At 45.6% G+C, this 13,727-nt stretch overlaps 1 protein-coding gene and 1 pseudogene across 2 annotated transcripts in view; both read left to right on the forward strand.

Annotated features, from left to right (window-relative positions):
• LOC308579660 (uncharacterized protein) overlaps positions 1-13,727 on the forward strand; it is a 60,112-nt gene that overhangs the window by 21,327 nt on the left and 25,058 nt on the right. The window contains exons 20-21 of the mRNA XM_081180592.1: positions 3,656-3,688; positions 5,370-6,115. Coding sequence (XP_081036718.1) covers positions 3,656-3,688; positions 5,370-5,878 — 542 coding nt within the window. The 3' untranslated portion in view covers positions 5,879-6,115. The remainder of the gene's footprint in view (positions 1-3,655; positions 3,689-5,369; positions 6,116-13,727) is intronic.
• Positions 9,518-13,727, forward strand: part of LOC308581229 (zinc finger protein RFP-like) — a 69,568-nt pseudogene continuing 65,358 nt past the window's right edge. Inside the window, exons 1-5 of the transcript XR_014013476.1 lie at positions 9,518-10,178; positions 10,671-10,766; positions 11,086-11,316; positions 11,698-11,720; positions 13,019-13,140. The product of XR_014013476.1 is annotated as a zinc finger protein RFP-like (transcript). The remainder of the gene's footprint in view (positions 10,179-10,670; positions 10,767-11,085; positions 11,317-11,697; positions 11,721-13,018; positions 13,141-13,727) is intronic.

Here is a 13,727-nt window from a genome sequence, read left to right on the forward strand (position 1 = left end):
TGTCTGGACCTTGTTGTTTTTGGGGTTTTTTAAATGATATTTATTTAAAAATTTAAAATTACAGAAAAAACAAAGAGAAAAAGAAGGAAAAAACAAGGGAAAAACAAACAGCAATCAAACAATAAAAATCGATAAAAATCAAAAACAAAACACATAACACATCAAAATCAAAAAGCAAAAATAAACCACAAAAATTTAAAAACAGATCCAATATTCCCAAATCCTTAACTCTCATTACCTTATTTCATCGACCTCCTCACACCTCCCTTTCTTGTATTCTAGTTGTTAATTATCACAGCAAATCCTTTCCATTTTTCATAATATTCTGTCATTAAATTACCTTAATCTATTTTAACCTTATCTTACTATAAAAGACCCTAAAACTTAAAACTTAAATCTTATTTATACCAATTTCTCATAACCATAGCATACTCTTACATAATTCTTTTTAACATTTCTGCTAAAGCCAAATAATTTCGTTCCAACATTTTTCTAATACTCATTAATTTTACAAAACAATCCTAAATAAAATTTTTAAAAGTTTCTTCCAATCTTCATCCAACGTCTCTTTCTCCTGGTCCCGGGTTTTGTCAGTCCTTTCTATCCCACCCATCTAGTTCATTAACCTGGTAATCTTATGTCCGAGGCCCTTAAGTCTCTTCCATGTCCCTTCTGCAGATCTTCATATTTATACCTGTACTTTACTTTGTCTCCTGCTCCTTTCACTCGTGGAAACTCCAAATTGACAGTATTTTTGTCCCTTCTCGACAGATCAGCCCCTTTTCCATAGTCCACACTGAACTCCATGTGGTATTTAAAAGCATGTTTCAAGGTTCCTCCAGAGTTGAGGACCCCCACAACCCCAAACTCCTCACGGCCCATTGCCAGACTTGAAAAGTCAAGACATCCCTGCATAGGGGGGTCTATCCAGCCCCCCATCTCCAAGCCAAACAAAACTCTATCTCTCCAAATCTGGCTTTTTCCAAGTTCATTTGTCAGATCCAACAACTCATGTTCCTGCTGGGTCACAGCTCCCTCCATCTCTGCCACCCGAGGTCCAGCAACAACCTCCTCCCTCATCTGATCTGTCAGAGCACACTCCTGAGTTGATTCCTGGGTGGGTTCTATATAGATACCCACTACCTGTCCAAAATTTCTAATCGCAACAGTCATCAAATCCGTCTTCTCATGTAACTGTTCCAAAAAAGCACTTGTCATGCAGAAAGCACACACCAGAGCCTCTGAGTACATTGTTATGCAAGGTCAGAAGTCTGTTCCCACGATCTTAATCTATTGCAGCTGCGAAGATCCCCAGTTCAAATTTAATAACAGTTTCACAAGCTTCCTCTAGGGGAAGAACTTCTATTTGTATCCATCTCTCTCTTTTTTTTTTAAAAAAAAGCAGATCTAACAACAAAGTTTCCTTTTTCAGATAGTTTGTCAATATTTGTTCCTTTAAAATGCGAAGGAGAACAATGGAATCACTATGTTTCTCTTCTTTTAACTGTGTCAAAAACGTTTGTCTATAGTCAATGAACTTCCCAAAAACGTCTGTCCTGACACCCCGCTCCCAGGTTCAAGACGGTGGAAAATTACTTTTCTTTACACTCTCTTCTGCAGGTTTAAACAGTCCAGAAAAAAATCCTCCCTCTTCTGCTTCCGAAGGGGGGTTCAGTAATTTTAGATGATGAAAGTTGATCCTTTACAAACGATTTTCTAAACTCTAGTTTGCCATGTCTTTGCTTTAATCTATGTACAAGAAAAGGAAGGCTGACTTCCTGTTTAGACCTTCCCGCTTCAGTGCCAAATTAAGAGGAATTTCTTAATCCAATTTTCCGTTCTACTCACAGGTCGTTGTTTAAAGTCCAATTGTCCAAATTTAATCTACTCACGGGTAGTTGTTTTTGTAGCCAAATTGTCCCAGGAAAAAGGTAGCGCTCTCCGGCAATGGCTGTGCGGCTTCGCTCCACGGAAGAAGCAGTTGACTCTCAGCACCGCGCCACTTGCCCCTCTTCGCTCCGGAGCCCATAATTGGGTTCCTTTACGTATTGGGGGGGCACGTAAGGTGCCCGCCGAGTCCCATGGTCACAGGCTTCATCCGCCTGTGATTTTTTAAAGGGTCCCGTAGCGGAACAGACCCGTTTTCCGTAGAGCCAGTCCCTCCGGATCAGAGGGAATCCGCCATTACCGATCACGCCACCCCGGAAGTCTGGACCTTGTTGTTGATGGGGAGATCTTCTGGGGGTTTTGCTCCTCCTCCCAAGATTTGGGCAGGCCTGAACCTTGACATCACCCCTGCCCTGGTTATGCAGGGATAGCTAGCATGGAGAGCTTCAGATGGTTGTTTTTTTAAAAAAAAAATTATTAACCGACCAATCAAATCAATTCAAATCACATCACATAAATTCCGAATTACAAAGCCGAATTTTAAATTTTGTTGAGGGGACCCACATTTCAAGATCCGAAGGGGGATTCTGATCATCTTCTTGCTACTGCGTTAATATCCAAATCAGTCCAAACAAAGTTCATAATTCTATCCAGTCTTATCTTGCTGTTTCCGCATCTCATCTTGTTCGTATATTTTCTCTTTTTTCTTTATGATCTCTTCTGATAATCTCAAGCCGATAAACACCAATAATAATCCTGTGTGAATTTTCCGTTCATCCAATCCTCAAATCGAGATGGTTTCCATATATCATCGCATTCATAGATAACATCGCTCTTTCCATCATTAATCACAGAACTGTCCTTCTTAAGTCCCTCTGAGAAGTTTCACCCACAATATAAAAACAGCTCTATTTCTCTATTACTCCTCCCAGACTTAAGTCCTCCGACAGAACTTCCCAATACGGCGACGGTATTTTTAACTGCGTCATTCCAAAGCACTTATACATTCCACGCTCTTCTTAAAGCATGCTTTGGTTAGAAAGTTTATCTCCACACAGACATAAATCCACAGCTTAAGTCCTTCAAACGACATTTCTGACTTGTGAGGGGGGGGGATTCTTGTTTAATCACATAGAGGAAAGAAAGGAAAGTTTTTTCCCCCTCCCCCATCCAGTCCTTTTGCCATACCGAGTCTTGGTGTGTCTTCATCTGGTAAATTCTTGTTCTTCCGACTCGTCTTGTTTTATCAGAGATCCCTTCTGTTAGCAGTCTTTACTCCCCCTCCTTCCTTGAAATATGTGCATTCGCTTCATCCTAATCGTTTCTTTTGAAGTTCTTGCAGCTAGAGGCGTGGATCAGAGACAGTGACCAGGAGTGCCGATATCCACAGAAGGGCATTCTGCCTAGTGCCCCCATCCCCTCAAATTCGGGAGTGGTATAGGGCACAGCAGGCAAGGGCAGCCCCCCCCCCAATCCTGGGGGGGTAGGGAGGCTATTACTCCCATCACAGCCTCCAAATTACCTCGTGTGGGTCGGAGTGATGTTATTGTCAGCCATCTTCTGATGCACCCCTAGTGGCCCCTGAGAGCTTCAGATGGTTTTAACTACAACTCCCATAATCTCCAGCTGGCATGGCCAGTGGTTACGGATGATGGGACTTGTAGTCCACAACACCTGGCTACAATCTCATGAGCTCATATTGTTCATTCCAGGTTTGTTGTCTGAATGATGGTGTGATGCTAAATTTCTGTTCCCTTTTTTCTCCCAGACACTGTGGAATATGGACTTCAGCTGCGAAAAGGTACATTTCTGGGTCAAGCAGAGGCACAAATTCGGGAGAGATGGGATCTGCTTCTCTAAAGACCAGGCCACTGCATCTCTTCCATCCATGCCTTCTTTCCCCTTATTTCCCAGAGGCATCTGTTCCCTGAGATCAGCCTGCTGGGCTAGAGGGGCTCATGGCCTGATCCTGCGGACTCTTAGGAAGCCCCCAGCCCAGGATGCCTGGCTTTTCTGTGCCCAATCTCAATAAGACACAGGGGTGGTGTGAAGCCAAAGGTTCCCAGCACATGAGAGGGAAATATCCCTTTGAGCCATACAAGATCCCCACCCCTTTTATGTAAGAGAAAGGTGTAAGAGTGGGAAATGCACAAACACAAGTAGCTCAGAAAATGGCTGCATCATCCTTTTGGGTCTAGAAGGTGAATGGGTTCTGGTGTCAGTGGCAGGGAGGTGGGGGCAGCCTGAGTGTGAATTCCGGGGGGCTTCCCAGAAAGATTGGGGGTCTTCGGTCAGCTTTTGTGTTGGAGGGGAGACATGACTTCTCTGCTTAAACTAGAGAAACTTAAGTAAACTTAGAAGAGCAGGTCAGAATTACACCACAGACCAGGGGGAAAGGCTCAATGGGAAGACAGAAGTCCAGTTTTGTCTGATCCTGAAAACCACAAAAAGGGATTCATAAGAGCTGGAAAAGGTGCAGCAGATGGTATCATAAAGGAAACTCTTACTTAACTTCAAAATTATATTCTGGGATTCTTTTAGACAACAGCAGTGAGTAAAATGCATAAAGGTTAAGCAAGACAATAAGAAACTAGAAAAACCCATTACAATAAAAAAGACTAATAGCAACACTGGCAACATCCCACATCACACTTAATCTCCAAAGGCCTCTGTACAAATGTGTGTCTTTAAAAAGAAATCACTTGACTAACATTCCATAATGGGGGGGGGGCTGGGGGATTGCAGAGCAGATCTTCTTCCTAATGTCCACCACCCTGACTGATTTTTAATGGCCTCCTCCTGATGCTTCCACTGCCCACCTTTTCCATAAATGTGAGGAACAGTGAAGAAAATATGAATCATGTAGCCAGTCAGGTCTGGGGAACCAGGATGGGGTCTTATACGATGCGCTTTCAAGAATCCCAAGCAGAACATTTCACACAAGGGGGTCGGGGAAGCCTAACCACTTTCTTGCTTTTCATAAACTGTCTGGGAGGATGGGGTCTAACATTACATTAAACATTAAACTGGTTAGAAAAAGAGCGAGAGTACTTGCTGCCAGTTTTACCTGGTATGTCAAGCATGGTCTGTGATGTGAAGTAGAAGATTAAGATGTGAATTAGGGAGTCCCTGCTTTGACTCCCTTCTGTCATGAACTGGGGGGGGGGTGGCCTTAGCCAAGCCACTGCCTCTCAGCCTCAGTTTTCCCCTCTGAAAAATGGGCATAGTAAGATTGACTCAACTTACAGGGTCATTTCAAGGGTTCTATGCAGATAATGTGTGCTAAGTACTTCGTACCCTTGAAAGAACTGCAGATGTTTCAAGAATCCTTATTAAGAACTTGATGAACATCCCTGTCTCGAATGCAAAGCCATGGAGTCCCTGTTCATTTCAGAGGGATGCTATTTCTGTCATGTGCCTAAAAAAGAGTCAGCTTCCCCGTTGACATCGTTTCTCTTCTCTTTCTTCATCTGCCCCCACAGAAAATGTAACTTTGGATCCAGACACAGCAAATCCCGACCTCATCCTGTCTGAGGATCACAAGAGTGTGAGAGATGGAGAAGTGCATCAAGACCTGCCAGACAACCCTGAGAGATTTGACACACATGGCGATGTGCTGGGATGTGAGGGTTTCACAGCAGGCAGACATTTCTGGGAGGTCACTGTGGGAAGAGAGGAGGGGTGGGGGGTGGGGGTGGCCAGAAAGTCTGTGAAGAGGAAGGGTGTTTTGGATTTTGATACTACGGAAGGGATCTGGGGTTTAGGGAAGTGGGACGGTGTGTACATGGTATCCTCCCCCCTTGAGGCCCCTGTTCCAAGGGAGGAGCCCAAGAGGATCCGAGTGGCCCTAAACTGTGAAGGGGGACGGGTGTCCTTTTACGATGCAGACACAGCAGCCCTTCTCCATGCAGATACAGCATCCCCCTTCTCAGGAGAGACCCTCCAGCCCTACTTTTACGTTAAGGAGAAAGGGAACCTGATACTCTGTTGACAGACCAGTGTATATTCATTGCCATTATGACATATTCAGTCTCCTCTTCAGGACTGAGCTGAAGGAGAAACCATATTTCCAGAACTGTGATTGGCCATCCCTTGTGTCAATCATGATGCAACTCTCCCTTCTCAGGCCAGCTTTGTAAATGACACTGATTGACTGGGTCCCCTGTCAGTCCCCAAACTTGCCTGTTCTCTCTCCCTTGGGAATCAGCTACTTCTGTCGGTGCACGAGGTGCAAGAAAATAATTTAGGAAACAACAGCAACCCTAATCACATTCCTCTTTTGATGTAGTTCTCTCTCCAGCTTCCAACTTTGACTTAAGATTTCTAGAGACAATACCATCATCTTTTCTGAATAAAGTCAGAATTATGTACGGGCATCACTTAAAACCTTCCTCAGCCTCAATCTTGCTCTCAGATTCCATTTTCCTCCCCCAAGATCTCCACTGCCCAGGGAGATGGAAGTTCCAAAATCCCCTTTATTTGCTACTACTCAGGGAAGCCTATTCAGCAAAATCTCCATATCCAAAGAGACCTGTTTGCTAGTTGAGTAGTTGGCCCTAAACTCACTGGCAACTTTCTTCCATGATCTCAGCCTGGAGCCATTCCTCAAAACACAAATTAATAAATAGAAAGAGGGTGAGAGACCGGGAAGAACTGTTGGAAGGGACTGTGTGAGATCTCACAAGAGTCTCCAGAGACCAGAAGGCAGTGGGGGGCCATTAGCAGTGGGGGGGGGGAGTTTCTAAGTCCAGCTTGAATCTATTTTCACATTTTTATTAGGAATGCCTATAAACCACTGAAGAGTGCAATAATGCATTACTGGTAAACAAGTAAAAAAACAAAAAAGAAATAGATCATAAAATACTGCCCGTGAAGAAACTTTTCAATTTTCAGAAAGAATGACAATAAAAGTTTTTTCAATAAAAATTCTCTTCCACATGGGCAGGTGGTCGATGGGATCAGTGGGGGAAAGCTAGGAGCTGTACAGCAGATTTAAAAAATCCACTAGCATCCATCCTATGTTATATGACTTCAGAAGCGACCTTTTTCCATCTTTCGCACTACCATTCTTAAAGTTTTAAAAATCCGTATGAAAGAGGCTCTGAAGTCCTGCTACCTTCACACCTGCAGGGGGCAGCAGAGACCATGAGTCACCGGCTTCAATTTCCTGGAAAGGAAAACACCCCCAGTTCTTGAATGGGCAAAAAAAGAGAGTGAAATTTAACACACACACCCGCCCAGCCCCATGGCTGCAGCTGGGGGTCCCATCCATGAGGGCCTCTGCGAGGAAGACACTTGCACCATCTGCCTGGAGTATTCAAGGGATCCAGAACAGAGATCATCCCCAATTGTGGGCACAACTTTTGCAGAGCCTGCCTGAGCCAGTTCTGGGGGGAGTTGGAAACTGGAGCATCGTGTTCTGTCAGCCTCAAACCTTCCACTTGAAAAATGAAGAAGAAAAAAGTGACTTAACATACAGGGTCCATGTAAGGATTCTGTGCAGATAATGTGCTTGAAGTGCTTTGAACACCTGAAAGAACAGGTGGTTTCAAGAATTATTACTGAGAACTTGTGGAGCATCCTGAACGCAGGGCATTGAGCGGGAATGAAATTTCTGTCATGGGTCTAAAGAAAAGTTCATCTCTGAGTTCCTGCTGTTTCTGTCCTCTTTCCTCATCTGCCCCCCAGAAAACGCAACTTTGGATCCAGGCAAGTTTGGATCCTGCCTCATCCTGTCTGAGGATCAGGAGAGTGTGAGAGATGGAGATGCGGATCCAGATCTCCCAAACAATCCTGAGAGATTCGACACAAACATCCCCATGTGCGGGGGCAAGAGGGGATCACAGTGGGCAGACATATCTGGGAGGTCACTGTAGGGAGTGAGGGGCATTGGACTGTAGGGGGAGCCAGGAAGTCACTGAGAAGGAAGGGCAAGTTGGCTCCTTGTCCTGAGGATGGGATTTGGGAGGTGCGGAAATGGGAAGGTGAATAGGCCTCCTCCTTCCCACCTGATGGCCCTGCTCTGTCCCTGCTTGAGGAGCCCAAGAGGGTCCGAGGGACTCTGAACTCTCACCTGTCCTTTCATGATGCAGATCCAGCAGCCCTTCTCCATTCATTCTCAGCATCCACCTTCTCAGGAGAGACCCTCAAGCCCTTCTTTAACTCCAAGGACAAGCCATATGTGCAGGATTGAGACTGGCTGGCCCTTGTCTCAGTCCTGGTGCAACTCTCCCATCTCAGACCAGCTTTCTACACAGCACTGATTGGCTTGCTGTTGGGTCAATCGGGAGAGGAAGCCCTCTTGTCCCTCCCCCAGGCAGCTTTCCCGAAGGAGTCATTTGATTGGTTCATGTCCTCTCTGAATAAAGTGAGAAAGGGCTGCATTCATCTCATGGCAACAGGAGAACGGGGCCTTCTCTGCAGTGGCTCCATGTCTGTGGAATGCTCTCCCCAGCAGGGAAGTTTGCCTGGCGCCTTCATTATAGACCTTTAGGCACCAGGCAAAACCGTTCCTTTTTAATCAGGTGTTCATTTGACCTGCTTGACATACTATATCCTTTTAAAATGGGGCTCTTTTGGGGAGGTGTTATTGGGTTGTTGTTTTTATTCTGATCATATATGTTGTGATTTTTTTCTGTGAACCGTCCTGAGACCTCCAGATATATGGCAGTATATGAATAATAATAATAATAATAATGATGATGATGATGCAAACAAAGGGCTGCCTTCACTGAGAAAACGGGGCTAAGCAGGGCCGTCTTCAGCAGATGCGGCACTGGGGTGCAAATATTGGCCCAGCGCCGCCAAATTACCACGGATAATGTTGGGGTGGCAGTAGCTCCACCTGCCAGCCATGGGGGGGCGCAACTCTCCCCAATGCCGTTGCAGGAGAGCGATCCCCACAGAGATTTGGGAGTGAAGTTGTGCCTCTCCCAAGCCACCTTGAGAGCAGAGCGATCCCCGCAGAGGTTTTAGAGGGAAGATTCACACCCACCAACCTTATGGTTGGCGGGGCGCAGCTGGCAGGCATGCAGGGAAAGGAGAGGCCGCGCAGCCCCCCCCCCACTTGCTGCGGCTCCCCTGAGAGGCCCTGGGGCAATGCACCACCAAGCCCTATGGGAAAGGCGGCTCTGGGGCTAAGGGAAAGATGCTGCTAATAACTGCCCTGTGATGTGATTGGCAAGTATCTGGATAATATTTAGCTGAGATACGTTTGCAAAGGCGGTTTGCAGAGTGGGTTCCAGAGGTTATTACAGTGGTACCTCAGGTTACAGACGCTTCAGGTTACATATGCTTCAGGTTACAGACTCTGCTAAAACAGAAATAGTGATTCGGGTTAAGAACTTTGTTTCAGGATGAGAACAGAAATCGGGCTCCGGAGGCGCGGCGGCAGCAGGAGGCCTCATTAGCTAAAGGGGTGCTTCAGGTTAAGAACAGTTTCAGGTTAAGTACAGACCTCCGGAACGAATTAAGTACTTAACCTGAGGTACCACTGTATTGCACATTATCAGACGCTGGCGATTTTGTCAAAACGACTCACTAAAAACTGGCACCGGGATGGAGGGCTGGGCTGTTTCTCCTCTGTATGTGGGGGCTGCTAACTAAAAAGATGAGAGTGAATGGAGGGGGGCGGGGACGGCAGTTCATTCATTAGTTTGCAAAGTTGTCTGAGGCTGACATGCTGATAGGAAACAAAAACAACGAGAAACTCCACCAGCTCCCACAGGGAAATGATTGCTTAAACTCCAAGGCAGCAGGGATCCTGAGTAATCACATCTGAATTTCCTGGAAAGGAAACCCTCCCATTTGCTGACGCAAAACAGAGAAAACGAAACCAGCTCCCTCTTCCCGGTGACTCCGCCATGGCTGCTTCTGGGGGTCCCGTCCGGGATCTCTGCGAGGAAGCCACTTGCTCCATTTGCCTGGATTATTTCAGGGATCCAGTGATCATCCCGGAGTGCGGGCACAACTTCTGTCGATCCTGCCTGATCCAGTGCTGGGGGAAATCTGAGGGAGGGGCTTCCTGCCCTCAGTGCAGGGAAACAGTGGAGCAAAGCAGCATCAGGAAAAACCTGCAGCTGGCAAATGTTGTGGAAATAGCCAGGAAATTCAGCCATCTGTGGGGGAAACAGCAGGGGGAAGGGAAGGGGAGGGTCTGCGAGAAGCACCAGGAGCCCCTGAAGCTGTTCTGCAAGAAGGACAAAAGCCCCATCTGTGTGGTGTGTGACAGATCCAAGGAGCACAAAGGCCACGAGGTGGTTCCTCTGGAGGAGGCGTCCCAGGAGTACAAGGTGGGAAAAGGTAGCGGTTCTTTCTTGGGGTGGAATAGCTGCAGACAAGAGGGGCTTTCAAAATAAAAAATTAATATAAAATGTTGTAATATATTTTCTCCTCTTGCAGCCCAAAAGGAATCCTCCAGCAAGAGATCTTGTGCAGCCTGATGAAGCTAAACTTCTGAAACTTTATGCAATCAACGTTTTTCTTTTTGAGGGATTAAAGTGCAGTCTGCAGTAACTCCCCTGGGATGAAAGATTGCAACATCTAGGATTAATTTAATAAAAAGGAGGGGTGAGATGTTGGAGGTGTGTTCAGTGTGGGGGAGAAATAGCAAAACCCCCATGTTTCTCAGCTCTGATATAGGGCAGCCCCATTTCTGCCTCCTCTGAGATGAAAAGGGGAACCTCTGCAAAAGACCGAGAGATGTGGGTCAGGGAGCAAACATACGATTCAGCTTGCCTGTTAATGTGTAACGCAGCCCAACTTGGATTTTGTTTTCTTTTCAGGGTCAGATCAGCAGCTGCCTAGACAATGTGAGGAAGGAGAGAGAGAAAATTCTAGTATTTAAAGCAAACACAGAAAAGGAAAGCCAAGACCTCCTTGTAAGTATCATTGCTACTTTAAGGTGAAAAAGTGGTATAGTCTAGAATCAATATCGGGGGAGGGCGAATGAATATGGAATACAGAAAGTTGTTTCTTTTTGAACAGCCTTATTTCCCACAGAACATGAAAGACCATTTGAAGGAGGGGGTGGGCTTGTGTTCATGAAGCTCTTTCCCTGCTGAATACTGGTGTAATCTCTCTAAAATTTCAGAATTGGCCTTCAAAAGGAATTGGGATAACTGGCCTCTTCATCCTCACGAGCAGACTAGATGCCTGATATTGGCCCACTGTTCTCTTCTTTCAACCTCTTTGCTGCAGAAACAAACAGGTGCAGAGAGGGAAAAGATGGTGGCTGAGTTCAGGCGACTGCACCAGTTTCTGGAAGAACAGGAGAAGCTTCTTCTGGCCCAGATGGCAGAAGTGGAGAAGGAGATTGCAAAGAAAAGGGAGGAGCACCTGGCCAGACTCTCCAGGGAACTCTCCTCTCTTGAAGGCCTCATCCAGGAGATGAAGGAGAAGCTTCAGGAACCAGCGAGTGAACTCCTGCAGGTGAGGCCTCATCCTGATGCGAGAGGGTGGAGTGTGCTGCTTCATAGTACAAGGAGGAGGATAACATATCTTAGCCCCCGCCCCCCAAAAAGCTGCTGCAAGGAAAAGAATTGGTACATGATGGGTGAAAGGCGTCAGTCCTGGGGACGCAGAAGGGGCCCTGCTAGATCAAACCACAGGCCTCTTCATTCTAGCATTGTGTTCTCTCATTGGCCACCAGAGGTCTCTGAGAAGCCTAAAAAACAGTAGTGCTCTCCAAACCTGTGATTCCCAGCAGTTTCCACTCAGCTGCTTAGGATTTATAACTGACTGCAGAAATGGCTCCACTGACATCTTTCTTTCTTTCTTTCTTTCTTTCTTTCTTTCTTTCTTTCTTTCCAGGATATTGGAAGCTTCTTGCAGAGGTAAGTGACGGAAAGTTCCTGTTTAACGGGTAAGAAACTCGCTCTCCAATTCCTCCTTCTAGAAATAGCTTAGGACTCCATCACCCATTCCACAAGATCACAGACAAAAACAGGGACACATTTTCCTAGCTATTAGTCTCATCTACAATCATAGGAAGGAAGCCATTCTCCGTTACATATTTCTCCCTTTTCCATGATGGATTCATTTACTCTGCAATTGATACAGAAAGGGGGGACATTCTAAAGGGGCTTGTAAACATCTTCACTATAACTTACCCTTAAATATTTGACATATTTCAGGTTTCTGCATGTTCTTCCTCAGACATAAGAATGTGAGAAAGGGCTTTGCTGGATCCGGCCAGTCGCCCATCTGGTCCAGTATCCCGTTTTCACAGTGACTAACCAGATGCCAGTGCAAAACCCGTGATCAGGATCCGGGCCCCAGAGGACGCTCCCCTCCTGTGGTTTCAGGAACTGGAGTTCAGAGGCACCACTGCCTTTGACCCAGCCATGGTGAAGAGTAGCCTCTGAGAAACTTGTCCTCCAGACAACTTCAAAAACTCATGAATTTTGAAAATCTGCCATGTTTAGAAAATATTGCTTTGATTTCCAATATTTTCCCCATTTCTCAATGTAACCACTGTGCTAAAATACATTTATACAGTAGTACCTTGGTTTATGAACTTAATCCGTTCCTGAAGTCTGTTCTTAAACCAAATGTTCTTAAACCAAGGCACGCTTTCCCTAATGAGGTCTCCCACCGCCAGTGCCCTTCCACCGTTCAGCTTCTGTTCATAAACCAAGGTAAAGTTCACAAACTGGAACACTACTTCCATTTTTGCAGAGTTGGTAAACCGAATAGTTCGTTAATAGTTCATAAACTGTAATGTTAATGGCAAAAGCCATTCTAAATCATCCTTCACTCCCTTCAGAAATGCATATACCAAATCTATTTTGTTCTACTCAGTAAAGCTTCACTAAAACTGGTGTAGTCCTAAAATCTCTGTGCAAAGGCCCAGTATTGCTCACTTTTCTTCAAATTTTTTCTGCATATATCAGCTTCTTTACCTTCAATCTCATATTCCTGTTTCCTTCAGTATATTTTAGTTTTCCTACAACTTGTTGGGTGTTCTCTAGATCCACACGTCAACAAAATGCTCATTCTTGCCATAGGAAAACCCTGCTCCCAAGTCTTCATGATATATCTATCATGCCTTTATCATCAGGATGAGACACCTGCCTTGTCACCATCCTTGCATTGGAAGGATGGTGGCTTGACTTTGTTCTTCTCCTCCCAGGTCTCAGGAGAAGGAGAACTTAGAGGATCCTCCTGTGGCTTTTCCTCCTGCCCTGAAGTGGAGGATCTGGGACTTCAAAGATATAAATCCCTTCCTGGAGGGTGTTATGAAGAAATTCAGAGGTAGTAAAGAAGGGCTGAAAATATTTTATATTTGACATTTAAAATTGCTCATGAAATGCTCCAGGTCATTAGCAGTGCCCGGAAAATGGAAGATTTATTCTCTTTCAATATCTAGAAGCCACACTTTCCTATGTAGATGACTCACAACTGATTTTTCTTGTGCAATTGAAAGAGGAGGATCAACCCTTCTTGCTGGGCTCTGGAAGCTCCTGTGAGATCTTGGGGGAGCCTCCCAGATTCCAGTCAGCAAGGTAAAGGGCTTGAAAGCTCTTGCCACGAAGCATTTAGCCACCACTCAAATCACGTTTAAGACCTTACTGGGCTCTGAAAGGCTCCTGCAAAATCTCATGGGGCCGTCTTGAGATCTCAGATGGCCGGGGTGAATCCGGGGGTCGTTCTGACTTTGCTCAATTTGCCTTTATACACAATCTCCAGGAATGTAACCCTCCGTTAAGTTCCGAGTTGTCTGTAAAAATTTGTGCTTGACGTTTTCACATCTCTCAGCCACGCTTTGGGTATTTTCACGCATCTCACCCATTTCCCAGGTAGCCTCACCTACAGCTTTTTGGGCATCTCCTCTGTTCCTT

Source organism: Podarcis bocagei, assembly GCF_964188305.1.
Source record: "Podarcis bocagei genome assembly, chromosome: 2".
Classification (NCBI taxonomy): Eukaryota; Metazoa; Chordata; class Lepidosauria; order Squamata; family Lacertidae; genus Podarcis; species Podarcis bocagei.